This window comes from Daphnia magna, linkage group LG7 (assembly GCF_020631705.1).
Source record: "Daphnia magna isolate NIES linkage group LG7, ASM2063170v1.1, whole genome shotgun sequence".
NCBI classification, from domain to species: Eukaryota; Metazoa; Arthropoda; class Branchiopoda; order Diplostraca; family Daphniidae; genus Daphnia; species Daphnia magna.
The window spans coordinates 9931327-9952035 of record NC_059188.1 but is presented as its reverse complement, the minus strand read 5'-3'; the positions used below and the strand labels follow the sequence as shown (position 1 = coordinate 9952035).

The 20709-nt window shown below is 40.8% G+C and overlaps 7 protein-coding genes across 9 annotated transcripts; 3 read left to right on the top strand and 4 right to left on the bottom strand.

Annotated features, from left to right (window-relative positions):
* Positions 1–56: 56 nt before the first annotated feature.
* Positions 57–705, bottom strand: LOC116927419 (bolA-like protein 3). Its single transcript, XM_032934434.2, has 3 exons — positions 518–705; positions 331–460; positions 57–265 (listed from the first exon to the last, which is right to left on the bottom strand). The coding sequence occupies exons 1-3, from the start codon at positions 560–562 to the stop codon at positions 105–107; spliced, it is 336 nt and encodes a 111-aa protein (XP_032790325.2). The 5' UTR covers positions 563–705; the 3' UTR covers positions 57–104.
* Positions 706–1843: 1138 nt separating this feature from the next.
* On the top strand, positions 1844–4103 carry LOC116927417. Its single transcript, XM_032934432.2, is given in 7 exon segments — positions 1844–2272; positions 2363–2693; positions 2757–2911; positions 2989–3190; positions 3263–3514; positions 3594–3817; positions 3819–4103. Coding segments are annotated over 7 exon segments (1530 nt in total). The 5' UTR covers positions 1844–2161; the 3' UTR covers positions 4074–4103.
* LOC116927414 (fatty acid hydroxylase domain-containing protein 2) lies at positions 3570–6951 on the bottom strand. Of its 3 annotated transcripts, none has more exons than XM_045177344.1 (7): positions 6826–6951; positions 6637–6740; positions 6384–6529; positions 6123–6307; positions 5935–6064; positions 5546–5848; positions 3570–5104 (listed from the first exon to the last, which is right to left on the bottom strand). In XM_045177344.1, exons 1-6 carry the CDS (start codon positions 6924–6926, stop codon positions 5567–5569), a joined length of 948 nt encoding a protein of 315 aa, XP_045033279.1. In that variant the 5' UTR covers positions 6927–6951; the 3' UTR covers positions 3570–5104; positions 5546–5566. The 3 variants fall into 3 exon arrangements, with proteins under 3 accessions (XP_045033279.1, XP_045033278.1, XP_032790321.2); XM_045177343.1 differs by lacking the exon at positions 3570–5104 and adding an exon at positions 5381–5482; XM_032934430.2 differs by lacking the exon at positions 3570–5104 and having other exon boundaries at positions 5381–5848.
* A 1670-nt stretch (positions 6952–8621) lies between these two features.
* Positions 8622–10945, bottom strand: LOC116927413. The gene is given in 4 exon segments (XM_045175970.1): positions 8622–9964; positions 10028–10140; positions 10215–10238; positions 10240–10945. Coding segments are annotated over 4 exon segments (1863 nt in total). The 5' UTR covers positions 10786–10945; the 3' UTR covers positions 8622–8784.
* Positions 10946–12187: 1242 nt separating this feature from the next.
* LOC116927412 (armadillo-like helical domain-containing protein 3) lies at positions 12188–15406 on the top strand. The gene is made up of 13 exons (XM_032934427.2): positions 12188–12445; positions 12537–12599; positions 12661–12801; positions 12863–13004; positions 13072–13224; positions 13308–13593; positions 13651–13744; positions 13803–13972; positions 14045–14265; positions 14340–14702; positions 14766–14920; positions 14976–15092; positions 15164–15406. Exons 1-13 carry the CDS (start codon positions 12362–12364, stop codon positions 15281–15283), a joined length of 2109 nt encoding a protein of 702 aa, XP_032790318.2. The 5' UTR covers positions 12188–12361; the 3' UTR covers positions 15284–15406.
* A 2398-nt stretch (positions 15407–17804) lies between these two features.
* On the bottom strand, positions 17805–19291 carry LOC116927406 (DNA-directed RNA polymerase II subunit RPB1). Its single transcript, XM_032934422.2, is given in 4 exon segments — positions 17805–18145; positions 18241–18291; positions 18550–18633; positions 18636–19291. Coding segments are annotated over 4 exon segments (714 nt in total). The 5' UTR covers positions 19134–19291; the 3' UTR covers positions 17805–18064.
* A 195-nt stretch (positions 19292–19486) lies between these two features.
* Positions 19487–20708, top strand: LOC116927407. Its single transcript, XM_032934425.2, has 4 exons — positions 19487–19799; positions 19895–19954; positions 20072–20214; positions 20286–20708. Exons 1-4 carry the CDS (start codon positions 19719–19721, stop codon positions 20689–20691), a joined length of 690 nt encoding a protein of 229 aa, XP_032790316.1. The 5' UTR covers positions 19487–19718; the 3' UTR covers positions 20692–20708.
* Position 20709: the final 1 nt, after the last annotated feature.

Below are 20709 nucleotides of genomic sequence, written 5' to 3'. Positions count from 1 at the left end.
TTGGCTTTTTGACCTTATTATATGGATGATTCAAATGAAATCTGAGAACCAAAACATTTTCAAACCTTGACTGACTTTTCTATTCTGCTCCTTGCATTCAGGAATTATTCATCATCTCTTGGCAATTTGGTGTGAATTCTGACACCATGCATATCCTTTATCTGTTGTTTAAGGGCTTCGGTGACTAACCTATGTTGTTTGATTGTGTTAAGGCCTTTAAAATCTGGAGTCTCCACATAGATTTCATACATGGCACCACAGCCACCTAAAATACAATGCAAACATATGTTAGACAAAATTTGGGCTAACTTGTTGAACTTGACAGTGTACCTGATATATCTTGCACTTCAATATATTTTGCTTTGGGAAACTTTTGTTTCAAAACTTCAACAAGTGATGCCTCTCCAGTTGAAAAAACTCTTGGTTGATCTGTACTCGAAAATCTAGCACCTTGATAAATCTATAATGTGATGAAAATGTTAGATACACAAAAACATTCTAGAACATTCTGGGGAACCTGAAATGATTGACGAATCAAGCGGTTCGCGGTTGATCTCAACATCCCAACTGGCAAATTCCGGGTAACTGTTTTGATTTAATTACGTAACTGATAGAACAGACAACGGCAGCATATGCTAGCCAACTGAGAATTTTCTTTTAGGTTCATCAGTTGTTTACTTTCATAGGTACGTGTACGTCTGCCTGTAGCCTGGACGTTGCCAGATCCCCAAATAATGAAAATAATTTTCTCTCATTTTCATTTGTCAATTGTCCTTTTTCAAATCAAGGCGGGGTTCTCTAAGGCTAACTCTAACGGTTAGTACAATTTCACGCCGACATAAAGGAGATTGAAATGACGAGAATGTACTTTTCAACCCTTGTTTAAATTTGTTTACAAACCGAAAAAAATCTAAAAAGCACATTCTCAGAATCCAAAACATACAGCGAACCTAAAAATGTTGTAAAATCGAAAATTGAAGCTTAAAATATTTTGGCGTGTGTCACGATTCGAACCTTTGACATTGGAGATCGCTTGGGCGGATGTTGCAATTCACCGGAAGTTTGTGTGTTAATAATATCATTACGTTTAATTGCAAATTATTCATTTTTCTCTTTGTGTTGTTTTATTTTATTACTTAAACGTCGATAATTTGGCAAAAGTTGATCATCGACCGTAGACTCGCGCCCCAAGTTCAGGTTCCATGTTCCATGTTTCCATGTACATTGCTTCAATCCCTCTAAGCCTCATCTAGGGTCATTGATGATCAACAGACGCCATAACCACTAGGCTATGGACGCCCAACTAAATTTGATTTTGAAAGATATTTAAAGTCCCTTCCGCAGAGCAGTTAATGTTGCTGAACCTGTTTGAACATTGTCAGATCCATTTCGTCATTTCCCATATTAGTTTTATTTGCTAGTTTGTAAAACAATATTGTTTTTTAACGAAAATGAAGAATAAATTAAATTTGTAATTGTTGTGGATTTTAGACTTGGTGCTGATGACACCTTTGTTTCTGTTTATTGAACATTTGTTCAGGGTGACGGAATTTTGAAAAATAGCGGGAATCCTGCGATTACCCCGAAATTCACCAAAACCCGCCCCGTTTGAAAGGCAAGTATGTTTTCCAGCCCGAAACGACCACTGTTTCGCGGTGCCCCGCGGACCAAATTTGACAATTCTATGGCACCGAGACTACACAAATAAAAAAATAAAAATAAAATGAAATTATGCCTCCTTTGTTGTAAGGTTTCTTGGCCACCCGTGATCCTCATCAGAAAATGCCAAGCAGCTTGTCCCGGAGCGTTTCGGATTGTTACAAAAAAAAACAGGTAAACCAGAAGACCATTAAGTTCATTATGATTCTTGATTATGACAGCACCTTGTATGAAACAAAATCCCTGGTGTCAAAAGAAATACCGTTATGCTTGACCCAAACTTTTGATTGGCTAGGCTGAGGCCAAATCTCAGCGGTGGTGACAGCTAAAGTCTATTGACACCAGCGGCGGAAGCTTCACAAACCTGGCATTCAGACTCACTCCCCCCTGTACTATATGCTGTGCAACAGCCTTTTTCTTACAACTAGTTGTGGTCTACCGCTCATCGGTATCGTGAACATATCGTGCGTCAGTTCAAAGCTAAACGCGGCCACTGTCCGACATGAGTTTCGTGTTCCCCGTCCACTTCTCTTTGCTTCTTTTCACTACATCATTTCCCTTGACCATTGGAGTTTCTTTGTACGAAAAAGTACAACTACTGGAAACTAGTTACGTGAGTTGTTGTTTTTTCCCATATTCGAGACTGTTTCTTATTTAACAAAAAAATATTTTTCAATTCACGTTGTACACGTTTTTTTGTAAGGCTGACATCAAAGAGGTTTTGGAGTGTAAAGTTCTGAATTTAGAGACCAAAGTGATTGCACTGGAAGCAAAAATTGCCGCGTTGGAAGAAAAAGCAGAGCATCAAGAGTCGGTTCTTACCACGTTACAAAATGAACAAGAAAACACTACCCCGATGGCCCCTGACAGTGTTGAAATTGATCATCCAATCGTAAAAAATAACCCAATCTTTCGAACTTGTTATGAGATGAATGAAGCAAATCCTCTACTGGATTCGGGAATGTACTGGATTGATCCAGATGGGAAAGGAATTGGGGACGATGCCTTCACCGTCTACTGCAACATGACTTCGGGTAAGTTTTCCACGGAGGTTTGTTATCTGAGGAAAATGTCATTCAACTTTTATGAATCTGAAGGTTCGACTTTGATTTTTCACGACACGGAACCAAAAACGGACGTCGGGCACTGCGCCGGCCGCGGATGTTACTCTCGGAAAATCAATTACGGTGCATCCAATAGACAAGTTGCAGCGTTGATCGCGTTATCCGAGGAATGTCAACAGTCCATCACGGTAAATTTCATGAGTTTAACTTGCTTTAACCCACAGATAAATCTCTGTTCTTTAACTACCTTAATTCAAACGTTTAGTACGATTGCATCAGTGCCCCATTGCAATTCAACGGTGTCGACTTTTCGTGGTGGGACGACAAGAACGGAGAACCGCAATACTTTTGGTCTGGAAACAACAAAAGCATACACACTTGTCAATGCGGAATTGATCGAAATTGTGTCGAATCTCATATCACGTGCAATTGTGACTCCATTTTTCAGAAACCTTTAACGGATAGTGGTACTTTACGTCTTAAAATCTTTTCAATGTTCACATCCTTTAAAAATACATGCATCTTGATAAATGATGCAGGAACAATAACGGACAAGAATATCCTTCCAATCATGCGTTTGAATTTCGGTAGAACTATGGAAAATAGTTCGTCCGGATTGTACACGCTTGGTCCTTTGGAATGCGGGGGGAAATTGGAAACTAAACAATTGCCTTCATCTTGCGAAGATCTGTGGCGCATAGGCCACGTTTTTAGTGGATTCTATTCCGTTATGGGTGAAAAATTTGTAGAAACTGTCCACTGTGATTTTTCAAGGCGACCGGACCAGCAAAGTAAACAAAGAAAATCTATTTCCTTCGCAATTTTTTACGAACAAAATGCAGCGTAATTTTACTAAATATTTTTTTTTAGAATTCCAAACTTGGATTGGATATTCCGATGTCAAATCTCTACCAACCTACTTCTTCGTGCAGAAAAACGCAAGTTTCAATCGAACGAAAACTCCCATTCCATTCGAAATAGAACAACTGAACACCGGCAAGGCCATGGATTTGTCGTCTGGAAAATTTACGGCACCCAGGATGGGAACATATTTTTTCACGTTCACAGGAGTGGTGAATTTTCCCAACTACACCCGCCACATCTAGAGTTGCCCTTTCCTTAGGTTTGTATTCGAACGGAAAAAGAATTGCGTTGGGTTATGTCGAAAAGGGCAACAACGTTGTTCAGTTTAGTCCCGTCACTCTTCAGTCAACACTAATGTTACAAAGTGGAGATCAAATCTGGTTGCAGATTATAGCTATGTCAGCAGGCGTGTATCTGTTTGACAGTAATTACTACTACACTCACTTTACTGGTTGGCTTTTAGAGGAGGACATTTTTAGTCGATAAATTAAGGAACAATACACTCACGTCCTGAAACTGCTTGTCTTCGATAAAAAACTACAGTCACCGTGAAAGCAGAGTCATGGTTTCCATGAGTCCATGACTCTGGTGAAAGTTTGTTTAGCAGACAAATGGGTCTATATCATTTCATTTCTTTTTGACGGAAGGGATACTATGGTGCCTACCATACCCTGGTTTTCTTTCTATTCTTCTCTTCCTCTACCTTTCTGTCAAGTTTCCCGCTTGTCATTTTGCACCTTTTTCGCGGGTTGCAAAGAAAGAGAAATAGGTATAGGCCGCCTATACCTATCTCTCTTTCTTTCTAGCTCTTTCTTCTTCAAATTAAAACCTATTATAGGCTTAGAGCTATTTTGTTTCTTAAGGGATCCGATAGAGCAAAATATCATGCGACTAGTGTACTAGTGCGCACCATAGCGGGGGTTGCCGCCGGCAAATTGCCACAACATTTCGCTTGACAATTGGTATCTCATCCCCATCGTTTCTCTGTCAAGTCTCAGTTTCAAAGTCACAGTTTCAGTCAAAGTTTCAATTTCATCTAAGACATTACTGATGCTTTAGATTTAAAATCGATTTCGTTTTTGCTTTTTTCAGCTTTTAAGAGCTGGAAAAGACCATGAGATGAAGGCAAAGACCCATTTCTTGTTTCTTTTTGTTTCTTCTAGAAGGCCTCAATTGGTATGTCTCTACATTTGAGCATCCTCAAATCACCAGCATAAGCTCCGTGGTTCTACCCAACTTGGATTTTCATGGATAATCGTGTACAGCTTACCACCGCAAATTACGGTCGTTAGGTGAAACGCTTCACCCATAAGCAGAATCGTGAGACTTGATGTTGGTTTCCAAATTTCCATCTAAGCGAGTGCATCCATCAGCCATCATCCAATTGAGTTCATAGTTTCTACTGTGGTTCTGGTGAAGCCCCGAATAAAGGTCGTTCGTGGTAGGTCGATGTCGTTGAACTACCTGAAATGTGACTCGCCATTCCATCATTCTTTCAAGGATGGATATCTCTTTACCTGCAAATTGTGAAGAGAAATTCGGCAGGTATGAAAACAAAAATCCGAGAGCTGAATCAAAGAAACGCAAAGAAAAGATTCCAGGCATTCTCACAAGCGCTTTCTCTACATAGACTGATCTTCTCAAAAAACACGAAAATAGAAATTATAAAGAAGAAATTTCTACCACTATGGTCAATAGAGTAGCCTACAATTATTCACGATTTATATAAGCTTCAAAAAGAACTGTACCGGTACATGACCTCAATTCGCATTGAATTAAAATCCAATCAACCATACGTAGGATATTATTTATTTGTCAAGACCCTCTTTCCGCCAACATTTCACGGCGCATCAGAACCAGCATGATGTTCTATCCGTAAAGCTACTTCACCCACGCTGCATGCAATTCGAATAGCTAACTAATGACATCACTCAGCTTCAAAGGGATTATCAGCTTACCTCGTTTCAAAGCAAATTATTTCATTCAGATTTTCTGAATGTTGTTTGAACGACTCGGTGTTCCAACGCTTTCTTTCGGGCCATATGAACGCGGAAAGCCTTGTCTGTGCCATGCAACCGGTCTAGCACCAGTGACTTGCCGAAGCAGCTATTACTTGTCATATGGTGAAAATCGTGTGCGTGTGCTGATGTCCACAAAGACCACGGGAAATCATAGCCACTATGGTTCTTTATTCCTCTCAGGTGAACTAGTGCGTACCACGTCCATAAAGTGACTATGTGAGGATTCATAATCATTGGGCCCTAACATGAACAGGAAAAGAATTCATTTTCAAAATACGTTCCTTGCACACAAAAACAAAATGTGTTAACGGGCAACTGTGACTTACTATGTTGACGGGAATGATTGTCATGATATACTCAATTGGAGTGCTGTACGTAAAAACGATGGCGATGGGTGCGTGCCATTCGTGATGTTTTTTGTGTACAGACGCGTATAATTTCGGATGGTGCTGTAATCTATACGGAAAGACTAACGGTAAAAACAGCATCATTTCAGGAAAGGTAAAATTTCTACCTGTGCATATAATAAAGTCCGATCTCGTCGATTATGAGGAAGACGACCAAGTCTATCAACATGCGCCCAAAAGTTGGTAACTCCAAGAAATTTGGCATGGTATTTGTTATTTTCTTCAGATAGTAATTGGCGTGCAAAAGAGGAAAGGTGAGCAGCCACTGATTCATCAGCACTACCTTTGCGGTCTACAGAGCATCGATTAAGTTTCACGTGAATTTATTCATTTTTAAATAATACCGCGGGTCTACTTATACAGTTTACCTGAATAACCTTACTCAAATCAACTGGCTGATTAGTGCCAGGTTGAATCTTGTACTTGGACACGCACTTCGGCCAGCCGTAATAATCCATCAAAATGAAAATACTACCAACACCCCAAAATGGGATTTGCATTGAGAGTACACAACCTGGAAATTAATTTTTAAAAAATATTGGCATGACAATAATTGGAATATCTAGATTTCAATACAAGAATTACAACTAAAAAGTATTTAAGAACTTGCGAACGAGTTACCCCAAACGTATAAATAGTAATCGTCCTCTCCGGCAAAGTGGAAAAATTCTTCCCATTTCGACTGCAAAGCGATGCCTGATGCAATCCAAAACTGTTGTAATTGACTACAGCAACCAAAACACAAAGTTTTTAATTTGAAACGACCCAGAAAAAAAAAATTATAATAACAACACGGAAAAATTCGTATACGTTAACAGAACTCGAGAGTAGACAACCGCCACAAGGAGTAATAACGCACTGGCAAAGTGAAACGGTCCCGTCTGCCAGCCACGTAGCGGCTTCAGCTCCATGATGATAATGCGGAACTCTGCTCTCGCGCTCTGTCTTATAGACTTACAGGTGAAAGTCTTTCGCACACAAAACAAAAAAATTTATGTTGTAGCCTACTTTGAAATGGTCTGCCGAAAAAAAAAAAAAATAGTTCGACGCCCGGCCAAAGTGGGGAAACCCCAAATGAAATGCGATCGCTTCAGCTGTGCCAATGTATGTGGTAGTGCAATTAAGCACAATGCCCAAATGTATTATTTTAATAACATTATTTCTCAAATTTGATTTCCTCTTTCCGGTAGGTTTTGTGGTGAAACAGTAACAGTTAACCATACCGGTTAATCTAAAGGTATACGTGCTACTTGATTTGGAACTTGGACGTAAGGTCATTTGTCATCTTTCCCGTCTGTGTGAATGTTATTATTAGGCGTCAGGTGTTGCGTAGTTTATCAGCTACGTTGATGAGATTCCATTTAGTATCGTTGTCGCATGCTGATAGATAAAAGGCAGCATGAAATTAATGTTGAATTAGCTTCCTTATAGTTCCAACTCAGATATTTTTAGCTTTGTCTTGGATGCCACGCAAGTGTGAATTATACTCACGAGAGAAACCTTCACTTTCACTTTTTTATCACAGGGCCATGTATTGGATCCTTCGAGCCGTGTCTCTTATTCTCTGATTTATTGGCTATTGAGTCACGGTAATTTTCCTCTACTGTAGGAAGAGAGAGTGGTAAATTTCGTCCAAGGAGAAAGAGGAAGGACGAAGGAGAAAGTCAATTGAAGAGAAATTTTCGAACACTTTTTAAAAATTTGCTGCCACTGTATAATAGGTGACTCTTTGTTAAATGCAGTTGCTCTTTTACCTTGGGGCGTTCCCTCCCAGCATTTACTTTTTTGTCCACGGACAGGTAACTAGTTAAACTCTTCAGACAATCATCATGTATATCTTTCCGAAAACTTTCGAGTAATATACGCTTTTATATCATTATATAGTTTTGCGAATTGCTCGCGTGCTCGAATTCTTTTTGAACTTGCACGATGACAACCCTAACATTATAAAGAATAACATTGTACTAAATTATACCGAGTATAGTAGCAATTTTCATGGGAATTTATTGCTGTCCTAATCTATCATACTTTGGTAGTTGGGACGCTGACACAAAAATGACACCTGATGTTTTATAAATTACAGTCGAAGTGTATGAACTACATAGTTGTGGGAAACAATTCTGGAACAAGATCGATGATTGTGTTAGATGACAGTTAGAAAAGCCCGCAGTCGATAACCACAGAAGGCAACGGACACATCAAGAAGAAGTGGTGCTACCTAGCAAGTATCACGATAGTTCACGTATAGACCTACCATCTGAAATCTGAAGACCTGCGTTAAGTCATTTGGCTTCTGTTGTGCTCCGGTTCCTCAGTGCTATTCCACCTGCGGTTTATTCTTTTTTTTCTTTTTATTGCGAAATCATCCTTCGTAAAAAATATAAACATCATATTTTATGTTCATTTTAGAGAAACAGTTTTTACAAATGTTAGATTAGTCATGATAATTGCATTTCCTGCGAAGAAAAATAAGACATGTCGAAGAAAAAAATGACTGTACTTCGAAGCGCTTCATCATATCTGTACATATCGTCCGCATGCTGGCAGCTACGAGAAGAGCTGAGAAACGAAAAAAAAATAGCGTACATATTTTTGAATAGAAACAATTTCCAAACCAGCCTATAGTGTTCGTGTATTACCATTGGTTAGCACTGAACAAATTCTACTTTTGCAGGTCAAATATCAGTTGATTAGGATTAAGCCTAAACGGGAATAGGTCATCATCGACATCACGATTATACGAAAAATTTTTGCAGAACTTTCGGGTGTTTAGCAGTCGGGGTTATTATTGCTGTACCACATGAATGACGAATGTGATTTGCAATAATTTTGGATGGGATACATATTAGGTCTTTCACTGTCTAAACAAAACCCATACCCATTAACAAGTTGGAGACCATGGCGAGTCCACCTTTGCCCAGGCCAGTTATGATGGCAGTCGTACTGATGAAGGTACCACGATCCACGATTCCACGCCGTCAAACATTTGCCGAATTCATTCATTAATTTATCATTGGCGAATTGCCATACCTGAGCACTGCTGTTTTTCAATTCTCGGTCCAAAATTATGTACGCACCTTTAGCGCTCGAGTCACGTTTCACCGATAAGTAAGCGTTGCGATATTTGTTGCGCAAAGGGCCACTCCCGTCGACATTCACGGGGTTATAAGAACATGATTTGGGTACGATTGGTTTCGTTGGTATCAGTGACACGAGCAAATTGGGGCAATTTGATGTCGTAGGAAGTCGCAAATATTCCGCGCCTTTCGAGGCAACGATAATTACTTTCTCAAACCCTGTTTGATCGACTGATAGCATTTCAACGTCTAATCGACTGTCAGTAAGAGTAGGCATCCAAAACACGCGAAGATGTTCGGAGATACCGCCGGACCCTGATGAAAGGCGGCCTTGCTCTCCGAAATTCCACCTGTGGTCGATGGCGTTACAATGCGTGTATCCACTTGAAGGGTCACCGTAGCCATTCTTCCATTGAGCTTGACGGTAGGTTAAAGGGATTTGAAATTCTTTGAAATGGTCATTCATTAGATTGATGGTTTCAGAAAAATTGGCCTCCCCATCAATCGGAAGGGCTAGTGCGAGATCGTTTTGAAACGTTGCCTTATGGAATCCTTCTGAAGAGTCGACAAAATCTGAAACCGCACTCGGAAACGTTTTCCAATACTCCTCGAGTTGGGTATAGTAAAATGGTTTCGAATACAGCTTCCATTCCATCAAAACAACGATCCATTTGTTGATGTCGTACTTACTTTCCAAGAATTCAAGCAGAGAATCAGCCAAAGATTTTTTGTCAAGGTCACGGTTTCTTTCCATAATCTTGCGCATGTCATCGTTGACAAGCCTTTCACTTGTCTTGCACTCGATCAACATGTCATCGAGCCTCTTCGACAATTTAGTAGCCGATGCCAAGATGGAATTCTTGAAAGCTGAACTAGTGATATTGCTAGAAATTAAATTTAGTATATGCTCAAAAAGAACACAAATTTAGTCGAACCTAACGCGTTCTCGGACATCAATTATACGTTGGTACTCGCCACGTACCCAAAGTCCAGTCATAATTATACTGGATATGTATTCAACGTTCCTTCGCAATTCTCGTCCGTGACACTAAAAAACATAGACGCAACATTACAGATAAAGAAGAGAATTTAGAAGTAATAACTTATGATAATCAAACTTACTTCGACAGCGTCTCTTATGACCTTGCATAATGTCTGGACTAAAGGCGTTTTGACCTAGTAGTCCTTCGATTAGGAAACTGATACTTTGACTGAGATATTTCCCTTGCTCGATGAAAAGATTACGATGATGCTCGTCAGGAAGTTCTAGGTATTCCTGCAACGCCAACAGACTGCCTTTGATTTTCTCTTCGTGCTGAGAATATCCCACAGACAAGCCTAGTTTTTGAATTTCTTTGTTAATGAACTGGAGCTCTCTACTCTGAGCTTCCAACTCGTTTTGTATCGTCTCAAAATGAGAGATCAGTTCCTCAACCGGTACCCTTTCTTCCAATGATTTTTTTATGTTGCTAACTATTAAATGAATTAGAGGTACCCCATTTCGAACAAATTTTATTACAGTTTGAATGGTTCGTTTGGTTCTGCCCGATTCCGTGGGAAGAGAACTGCTAACACTCGTTTGCACGCCCCCATCAGCAATCAACGAATTTGTTTTCGTCAATGACGTCACGTTAAACGCAAAGAAAACACAAAACAAAATCAATGTGTTGAAACGTAGACATCGTCCCCCCATTTTGTTGGCAGTAGTCACAAATAACAGAAATCGCAGCAGTTAATTTTGCAATTCTTTCTTAAGCTAAAGCATAGAAAGAACCAAACGAGCAGCTTTTGTTTTGGTTCGCAAAGAGACTGTTGCCGTGTTAAAAGATCACTTCATAATGACCAAATATGAAGTTTGGGTTCATATAAATCTGCATTCAATGAAGAGGGGGGGCAAGAGGTTTCCACAACCAGCCAAAAGTGTTTGTACTTGATCGCAATATTCACGTTGGACTACGACCGCTGACGAAACCCTACACTTGATTCATAGAGTTGCGATTACTTTCTACGTCTTGTTTAGACTGTTATCTTTACTTTAGAGTGAACATTTTTAAATGTTGAAAATATCTCTAAGCGCTTGATAACGTCTTGGTTTTCCCCAACTGTTTGTTGATACTATAACACATACTCTGAGGACGATTACAACAATGTGTGGCAAAGTAACTTACAAATTGATGGTGCATGCACGGTCTATTAGAAGAGGTAGGCAAACGCCATGCTTAGGGCTCGGCCCCGGTTCTCGAAAACCCGGTTTACCCGCGGTTCGTCGCCAAAAAAAGTCGCCCATGAGCGATCGGGGTAGTCTATTTGCCAAAGTGGGTAGGCTGGGCGGATTTGATGGGCAAACCGGGTATACCCACAGCCATCTTGGAAAATGGCGGCTTGCAAAGCCCCAAGTTAAATTAAAAGGGAGGGTAGCAAAAAAATTTTTTGTGGCGGGAAATTCAAAGGGCGTAACTTGATTTCAGGGAAAAACTCGGGTAATCGGGTAGGAAATCGGAGATAACCGGGTTTTGAACCCGGTTAATGGAAACGGTTTTCGAAATTGTGTTACCCACATGGTACCCGGGTAGGTAGTGGGCACAAAGTCTTAGGAACCGTTACCCACCGGATCCAATTTTTTTGCCGAGAAGACCTACCCATTCGCCCAAATACCTACCCATTGGACATGGGGCGAGCCCTGCCTAGGGCTCCGCCCCGATCACATTCTAATCGGGGACACCGCTAAGCTTCCCCGATTAAATGAATCGGGAAAGTTCGGTGCGGGGATTTCTTTTTTCGGTGCGGAACGGTGCTATAATCGGTGCTGCACCGATAGCACCGCTTCAGCCATAGGGGGTTAGTCTTACCAGTGACCTTGGGTTCTGATAGGCCAACGAGAATCACGTGACTAGGGTCACATTTTTGTTTTTGTTGACCGCAGGGCAACTGCCAATTTAGATCACTATTCATTGATAATCGGGGAAGGCACAGATCACCGATATCACCGCACCGGATTGACTAAAAAAAAAGCTCCCCGATTGGCGCGGGGCCGAGCGCTAGCCCTACCCTAGCCGGACGCCGGTATCCACCACTTCTATGTTGGGTTGTTTGGCAATGGTGTTTTTGTTGTGACGGGAGCCGAGTCAGAAACTGTCTTAGCTGTCAAAAGTCCTCCCCATATGTAAAGAAAGACGTGTTTGTCTATGGAATTGTTTGAGATATCTTTCTAATGTACAGATTAATTTCAAGTCGAAACCTTAAGTTAAAATCGTGAAAGGTATTTAGCAATGTCTACCAGAAAAAGGAGCACATCAGGCTCGAAAAAACAGTTGAAGGAGAAAATCGTTCAGATTTATGAGGCATTTTTTCGCGTAAGTATATGCAACCACGAGCCACGTCAAAGACTGCAACTAGCCAGCAAATTTTTACTTGTCAAATTAAATTCCTTATGTGATTTAACAGGGAGAAGATCAGGCTAGTGGAAATTCAAACTTTTGGGATGAATTTTTTCTCCTAAAACCAAAAGTATTTAATTGCTCATCTGTTACCCAAACTACAATTTCAAATAGTGGTTTTCAAATTTCAGGTTGGTGTCATTGAAGCAGAATTGGTGAAACTCAATTGTGAACAGCTAGGTTTAATAAAAGAGAATTTGAACACTTTATTTTCAAAATGTGTCTTTATGTTGGGACATGAGCATCAAATGCGAGTAGCTCATTCATTGCAGGTAGCTTAGATCTTCTGGAATAATATTATGGATCTTTAATTTTTCATAATTTTTCTTCTAGACATTGTGTGCCTTAATAAAAGCCGGTTTTGTCCGCTCTACTGTTGATGTGAACTCTGACATAATCGAACTTCTGATTGGTGCAGGAGCTGCTGAAATGCAAATGCAGTTGTTGATAGAGCACTGCTCCGACATATTAACAAGTTTGACCTCAATAAAAGCAGTTCTTAACAATCTTGGTCTAACTTTGCCCAATTGATTTGGTTTTAGGTGAATGTCCTGTTCCTATCAAAGCCCTCTGTCTGAAGATGATGGTATTAGCATGCACTGGCAATGACAACATTGCACAAAATCCTTTCTATGAGTATTTTACTCAACATTCAGTTTTTGAATCTCTAGTTCACATACTTTGCCAAACCCAAGGTAACCGAAATTGTGTTTACATTCGTAGTTTTTGTCCATCTAAATAAGAAAATCCATTGATATCATAAATCTTCTTTGAATAGGGCGTTTGGAACTTGGGCAGGATGCTGTTGCAGTGGTCACACTTATGGCGTGTTACCGCAAAACTGGTAGTGCCAATCCTTATATGGTGAAACTTTCCATGCTGGACGATGAACTTGCGTTGACGGCTTACGCTCAAGTTGTCATGGCCTCTTTGGGTGAATTTAACGAACGTTATGTCCAGAGCAGGCAGGCTGAACCACAATCTTCCTGGCTCTCTTCTTTAACTTCCATGGTTGGATCAATGTTCGTTTCCGATGAAGCAGAAATTAGAATAGGACAAGTCAAGTACGTTATTCCAATATGCTTCCGTCATTAAATTAAAAATGGTTTCTTTTGCCTTAGAGCTAACGATGCAGGTCTGCTGGCATTGTATCAAGCCGTCCACCTCAATAGGCATTTTGTTGGCATTATTGCACAAAGCCTAGCCGACGTCAATGTAATTTACTCTAAGAAAAGTTAATTATCCGCAAACTGAAATTTCATTTAAACTATAGCCTCCAACAACTACTGTGGAACAAAACGAAACGACTGAAGAAGCAAATCAATCCGATATTACAAATCCGAATAATACTGTGGGAGGCGATAAAACGAACGCTACATCGCCTCCTACTGTAGACGTCGCTATGCCAACGTCTAATCTCATGGCTACGTATTTGGAATACTGGTATTTAATTCATTAATTGAGACAAGCGTTTTCGGCCGTAAAAATAAATTTATGATATACTTTCATTTGTAGTTCAATAATCATGCAGGACACTCGTTCTGAAGCAGCCTATCACAGCACAAAGCTTTGTTTTCTAATACTAACCTGCGTTTCGGAAGATGAATACGCCAACTCATTAATGCATGATCCCGGTTTGACATTTCGGGTTCCGCTTCATCGGCTGCCGATGCGACACCGAAAGAGTTTAACTGATAAAACTCCACCTTTTAGGCCTTTGGTCTGCGGTTTATTAGGTTTGTTTCACTGCTTTCGTTTTCTCTCTTATCTAGAAAGTTTGGATTACAGAGTTTCCTGTTGTCAATTTCAGACTTGATCATTGAGTTTATCCTGAGCCATCTCATGAAAAAGTTCCCGCACGAGTTGTATGAATTGGCTTTAGGTGTAGTTCTGCGTGTATTGTGCCATCAGAAACGCTGTCGTTTGCGTTTGTCGCTGTGCCCATGGAAAGAACTCTGGGCAGCGCTCATTGCTTTGCTCAAGTTTCTTCATAGTAGCGACTCGGCACTGATTCGGAAGTTTGACCTGTTCGCACTGGCTACCCAAGCCGTCAATATACTAAACCTATTTGTTACGTTTGGTGATACTTTTCTGCCCTCGCCGCAGAGTTACGATGACCTTTACTATGAGATCATTAGAATGCATCATGTTTTTGACAATCTTCACGCCATGGGTAAATATCAAGGCGTCAGTTGTTGTATTGCTTCCAGGTTGTTTAATGGCTGATGTCGTTTAGCATTGCGTTATTCAACGGGAGAAAATGAATTCAGGGAATCAGCCGTCCGTCTGTCAGCCGCCTTGATCAACGTTCGAGCTATCGGCCAGCACTTCAAACCCAAAGTTGAAATGTGGATGGAAAGTCAAAAGTTGTCCACACCCACCCAGGATCAGGTTAGTCAATCGAAATAGGCTTCAAAAGCTCTAATCATGTTTTTTTCGTTTTTAGATCTTAGAGGTCGTTCGATCGCATTACGACTCGTTAACTCTGAAATTGCACGAGAGTTTGGATGCGTACGAACGTTACGCTGAGCGACCACCTGTAGCGGCTTTCCTCTCATCGATTGTAGGCAATTTTTATGTACAGAAAGTTACAGAATTTCATTTAATTCTATTACTTGTAATGTCATTTTTCAGTTAAGGAGCGTCGTCTCTGTCATACGCTCCACAACTGATCCGTCCTCCATTGACGCCCATCGCATGCTACTCGAGTCCACGGCCCCTACTACACCGACCTCACCGTCCGCACTAAACTGAATTATTGATTGAACCAGTGATTTCAGATATTTTATCGTCGCCCCATCTGGTTAGGCAGACGGTGCCGTGTATGTAGCATACTAACAGATTGAATATAATACAGGTATACACATGATCGTAAAATTATGTAAGCTATATGTGATCTTAAAGACTTATGTCTACGCCCCGACCCATGTAAGGTGGCTGTTCGCATAAAAGAAGCAGCTTTGGCTAGCAGCCAGCATAATAGATTTTAAGATTGTAAAATATTTAAGAATGTTTTAAGGTTGATGATATTCAGAATTTCCTCGCGTTGTCTAGAGATCTAAGGTATTCCGTCCCGATGCGTACGGATTTTACCATCATATTGGATGGGACGTAAAGTTTTTCATTTTATATTTTCACTTGCAGGGAAAGACTTTTTTATGTCGGCAGCCAAGATAGGCTTAACTGTATTGTAACGTACATTATGCTTAATATTTTTAAAAAGGAGGCAAAGCCAGAAGGACATACATGCGTTACATTTACACTAGTTTTGTTCTTGTGTATAAATCAAATGCCTGACTTCCATGTTGGGCCGTGGGAAAGCCGTCGGTGCAACACCGTCGTCATCCTCTGCCCAAGGGTGGAGGGAATCATTCACTGGATCTTGTTGCTAGACCTACATTTACCCATGCAAAGGTCCAAACGAGAAAAAGACATTTATAGTATGTCTGATATTTGTTGTTCTCTAGCTTTATAGCTAGATTTAAGTGCGTCTGTAAGCGTGATTTTAATATTTCTTCTACTTTTCAGGACTTACCTGATGTAAGATAAGCGTGTAAATATAATTCATTTAATGGTATGTTGCACACAAAGATATCTGATGTCTTTAAATCTTAACTGCCATCTTTCTTTTATATTCCATTCATCAATGCGCTTAACAACATATCTCGTGACACCATGGCCGACAATGGCCGATCACCCCTTCCAGCAAAGTTTACACGTAGCTCCGTATCCAAGTTAGGAGTTTATACTATCATGTGGCCTTTGCTACTGACAGAGGTCATGAATATTATATTTTATTTAAAAAGCATAACCACACAATACAAAAGAAAATTCTTTGTGGCAATCTTTGGTAGGTCGTTTGCTACGGGAACATGCTGACATGCGGTATCAAGTGATCTGCTGTATGCTATTGCCACTAAACATTTACTGCGCCCAAATTCAGTAAGACGATTGAATTTTCCACACCCGTGCACAATAGGGAACAAAGATCGTACAAAACAAGTTCTATGATCCGCTGTCAAAGTAAAATGAGATTGAACAATGCAGAAGATTGCGAGCCAAATTCGATACGTGGTGGATTGAATAAACACATCGCCGTAGCCCTCGCAGTAGCACGTGAGAATAATGGAAGCCAGTTAACCATAACGTCAATTTTACTTATGTCCTTCAACTTCCCTGGTAGGCCTGCGTGTCGCACGATATATTTGAGGAATGTTGTATTTCTAGTGGTTAGTCGGTACGTCAACGCCAAACTTGACCGAAAAGTGTTCCTCCCTTTCGACTCTATCCTGTGAGCGACAAGTCCGCCCAGATTTTATAATGCACCATGGTGGACAAAGTAAACAATCGTGCCGCATACAGAGTATCTGGTTCCTATTCATTCATTTTGAAAAACTTTTTTTCCGTTGGACTTCAATCACGATTGTTCACCTTCTATTTCTGAGTAGAGCTTTACTGATGCACGCTTTCTGTATTTGTTCGTTTGCGTGTACACGTAATACTGTTTGAGTGTTTTTTTTTTTGTTTTTTCTTTGGTTCCGCTTCTTTCGAAAATAAAGTTGGGCAATCCGAACCCTTGTTTAAAAGTTTAAAGAAATGGTTGCTTAGAGGCTTCGCCCCAAACAAGAGAAAAAGGTTTTCTCTAAGACGAGCCAAATGATAAAGGATGGCAACGATATCCGCTTTGGCTTCACACCAACTGTGCAAGTAATTTTTAAGGACATAACTTTTAGGTTAAAGTACCTACCGACAAGGGTGAGCAAATGATTCCAACGAGTACGTGCTGCTCGAAACATAAATTTTTGCACGAGAACTTGTTTCTAAATTCTGGCTAGAAGACCTCCATGCTCGTTGTTAAGAGTTTACATTATTCTTTTCTTTTAACTGATGGCTGTAGATAGACAACCTTCTGCATGACACGACCCGACGCGGAAAACACATGAACATCAGTCACCTGGCGTTTGCATCTATGATCGCCACTGTATTGTATTCGTTTGCCTTCGTTATCCAGTCGGCATTGAATATAATTATTCAATCTGACAGTGGATTACAAAGAATTTTCATTTCTTATCCATGTAGGGTACTTGTCTGAACCACAGTTCCAGATTGACCAACAGAAGAAAGAAATCTGGTCGATTGCATCTGCTTACGTGAAAGTCAGCGCGATACGTGACATGGTCAAAATTTTCTTCCTTATGTCTAAAGATCTGCATCTCATTACTGGAGTGATTGACAAAACATCGATTTCCTGGAATCGATTAAATGGTTATATAAATTTTGTATCAAATCATGTATTTCAATAAGGTGTCGTTTAATTAGTTCACACACATAAAGGAGATAAAGTCGAAAGGAAAAGGCATAGATATCGTTCCCGAGGCTCCATTTTCTTGTGTACATAAATTAACCCATTTCCATTTAAGGCGATGGGTCCCTAGCTAAACATCCCCGACAGCTTTATTGCGACATTCGATAGTGCAACGCGGAAAGGGATGGAGCATTATTCCGTTTTAGCGTCTATTTTAAATCGTTGTGGAATTAATAGTAGGATGACGAAAACTTTGGCTCCGAGGAACTGGGTGCTGCAAGCCTATAGCCCATGACCATGCGGGCTGATCCCTGTGCAATAAAAAGTTTTGCCATTAAATATAGACCATTGCCCAATCGAAGGTAAGCAGAATTAACATATATGTAAATGATTCGTTTTTCGTTACCTGGGGAACCATGAAAGCCTCGTAGGACGAACCGGTCTGCTCGTAATCATGCTATGTACCGAAAAGAAAACATTGGTCAGCTGGTTATAGTCAGGGCATGATAAATATCGCAAACATTTAAAAAAGCGTACATTTTTAATAACAAGGCAATACCGGCTTTCACAAGAAAAGAAATTTTCTTGCCATTTCCTTATAGAACCATGACCAAAATGTTATGATAAATAAAGAAAACAGTGCAATTGTAATTAACAGTCGTCTTCAAGGCAATGGTATTCTTTACAATGAATGATCGTTAGGATATATTTATACCTGATTAATATGCGAACTCTCCTGGATGTCGTTATTATGTGGACGAAAGGGCTGGGGTGATTCAATAGTGGAAGAAGGAGCGCGTGATACGTTTCATACTTGGTTTCGTAGCTGCTGGACGAAGGGACAGAAGGAGAGCGATACGTTTCATACTTGGTTTCGTAGCTGCTGGACGAAGGGACAGAAGGAGAGCGATACGTTTCATACTTGGTTTCGTAGCTGCTGGACGAAGGGGCAGAAGGAGTGCGATACGTTTCATAGCTGTTGGACGAAGGGTATTGACGAATTCTAACGACTGCAGGGTTGTTGAACGGCTGATACGTTATTGGTTCTTGCTGTTGATAATTTTGCCTCGTGTTCGTAACGGACGAATGCGATGAAGGAGTATAATGGATCCGATGTCGACAATAGACGGGGTTATGCGCGGGATAACCTGAGTCACTGGAAACGGGTGAAAACGACGGCGCTGCATCTATCACAACGGCGTCTTCTTGCCGACCGCTACCGAACCCGTAGGGTGAAGCGAAAACACATTTCAATATGATCACGCTGAGTAATGATACCAAATGAAACGTAAAATTCATGATGTGGAAGATGTGCGTGACTCTGTTCGGTCGAAGCTTCTGACGGACTGAGCGCTCAGATCCTCAGCTGCGTCGTCTAAAGGAATTTAACAACGTTTCAAATTTATTAGAGAAGGAGAAAGAGACGAAAGAAAGGCTAGGAAGGGAAAAGGGAAAGAAAAGAAAAGAAAAAAAGGTCACGAACGTGTGCTGAATACTAGCATGGCGTTATAGCTCCAACCCGCTCTTCATATGGCTCAGAAGGCGAGTTGCGTTATTTCGGCAGCCAATTTCTATACCTCTTCCAGTTCCTCATTCCGAGAAGTAAAAGAAGACGTTACCATGACGAGCTATGCATAATGACATTCGATCAAAAACTAAAACAGAACCAAGGCCTTCGTAATATTCGTTGGCCCTGGCAACCGCCGGTGTTATTAAATCGATGAATATGGGACGAACCGTTGAGTCTCGTTAGTTGCTGCCTTTTAGCACCAAGGTGCACAAGCATCAGAAACCACTTCCGAGAATTCCTTCCACCATATCCGCTTTTTTGGGTAGTGTTTAATAAAAATTAACAAAAACAAAACGGAGTATTACTACTGGAAAATGATGCGCAAGTTCCTAATGCGGCCGTCGCTGGTTGACGAGCGAACCATGCAGAAGCAGTTGGCTGACCATCACGACAAGGTAAGACTAAAGTGGGTCAATTGACAAAAACGAGCCTTTCGAAATCGTCCTAACTCGATTTCACAAGATGGGTTTTCTTGCTTTCACGCTAACAGCTAAGACGTGCAACTCCGGCTATTGATTGTCTGTCTCCACCTACCTACAGTCATTTGACGGTACATTTCTCTCCCTTATTTTACATGTTAAGCTGATGGCGTTAAGCGCGTTTAGTGCGCGGCATTAGAATTTAATGGAACATTCCAATTACTACCATCGATTTTAATGGATTTCAGCTCAAGTTAAAAAAACTACAGTTGGAAAATGAGCGTATCTGGCAAATAGAAAACGAGAACCGTCGGCTGTTATCTCGTTTGGCGGATATTATGAACGGCGCGAGAGCGAGCGGCAAGGCAAGGTTCAGCGTCTACAACAGCAAGTGCGTCAATTCGCACACTCGCATGTCATTTACAGTCAAACCAACATGTTGAAAACCTATTACTGCATTAGAAAGTTTAGCCGTGGCTTCAAATTACGTCCCAAGTCTCAACCGAGAATCAGCCTATCCAATCAGCGAGGAAACGTCGATCGTGAAAGCCAAAAAGATGGAGAGGAATGGCAGAGGACGGTGAGTCCCATGCGGCCTCATACCGTTGCAGTGATGTCTCGGGATTCAACAAGGCCGACCACGTCGACCAACGATCATTACCCAAGTAACTCAACCAAAAAAAGCGGAAAGAGTAAAGCGCTGTGCGGCTGTACCAGTCGCCAGCCCATGTCACCACCGGATATTGAAACTCTTCCAGACACGAATTTGCCCCTGGTTACGTCTCAGTCCCCGTTGAACGATGTTACTGATTTGTTGTTTGGTATACAAAGTGTTCAGATTACAGTTAAACCACAAAATACAGATTGAATCTCAATGGCTATCAAT

Coding starts and splice junctions, on each gene's coding strand:
- LOC116927407 (XM_032934425.2), top strand. CDS start 19,719: ATGATGCGCAAGTTCCTAATGCGGCCGTCGCTGGTTGACGAGCGAACC. Junction 19,800..19,894: donor TGGCTGACCATCACGACAAG/GTAAGACTAAAG, acceptor TCACGCTAACAG/CTAAGACGTGCAACTCCGGC. Junction 19,955..20,071: donor CTACCTACAGTCATTTGACG/GTACATTTCTCT, acceptor AATGGATTTCAG/CTCAAGTTAAAAAAACTACA.
- LOC116927414 (XM_045177344.1), bottom strand. CDS start 6,926: ATGGAGCTGAAGCCGCTACGTGGCTGGCAGACGGGACCGTTTCACTTT. Junction 6,530..6,636: donor TTACTATTTATACGTTTGGG/GTAACTCGTTCG, acceptor ATTAATTTCCAG/GTTGTGTACTCTCAATGCAA. Junction 6,308..6,383: donor ATTTGAGTAAGGTTATTCAG/GTAAACTGTATA, acceptor GATGCTCTGTAG/ACCGCAAAGGTAGTGCTGAT.
- LOC116927419 (XM_032934434.2), bottom strand. CDS start 562: ATGTTGAGATCAACCGCGAACCGCTTGATTCGTCAATCATTTCAG. Junction 461..517: donor TGATTCGTCAATCATTTCAG/GTTCCCCAGAAT, acceptor ATCACATTATAG/ATTTATCAAGGTGCTAGATT. Junction 266..330: donor TGAAGTGCAAGATATATCAG/GTACACTGTCAA, acceptor ATTGTATTTTAG/GTGGCTGTGGTGCCATGTAT.
- LOC116927412 (XM_032934427.2), top strand. CDS start 12,362: ATGTCTACCAGAAAAAGGAGCACATCAGGCTCGAAAAAACAGTTGAAG. Junction 14,703..14,765: donor TGACAATCTTCACGCCATGG/GTAAATATCAAG, acceptor GATGTCGTTTAG/CATTGCGTTATTCAACGGGA. Junction 15,093..15,163: donor CGGCTTTCCTCTCATCGATT/GTAGGCAATTTT, acceptor GTCATTTTTCAG/TTAAGGAGCGTCGTCTCTGT.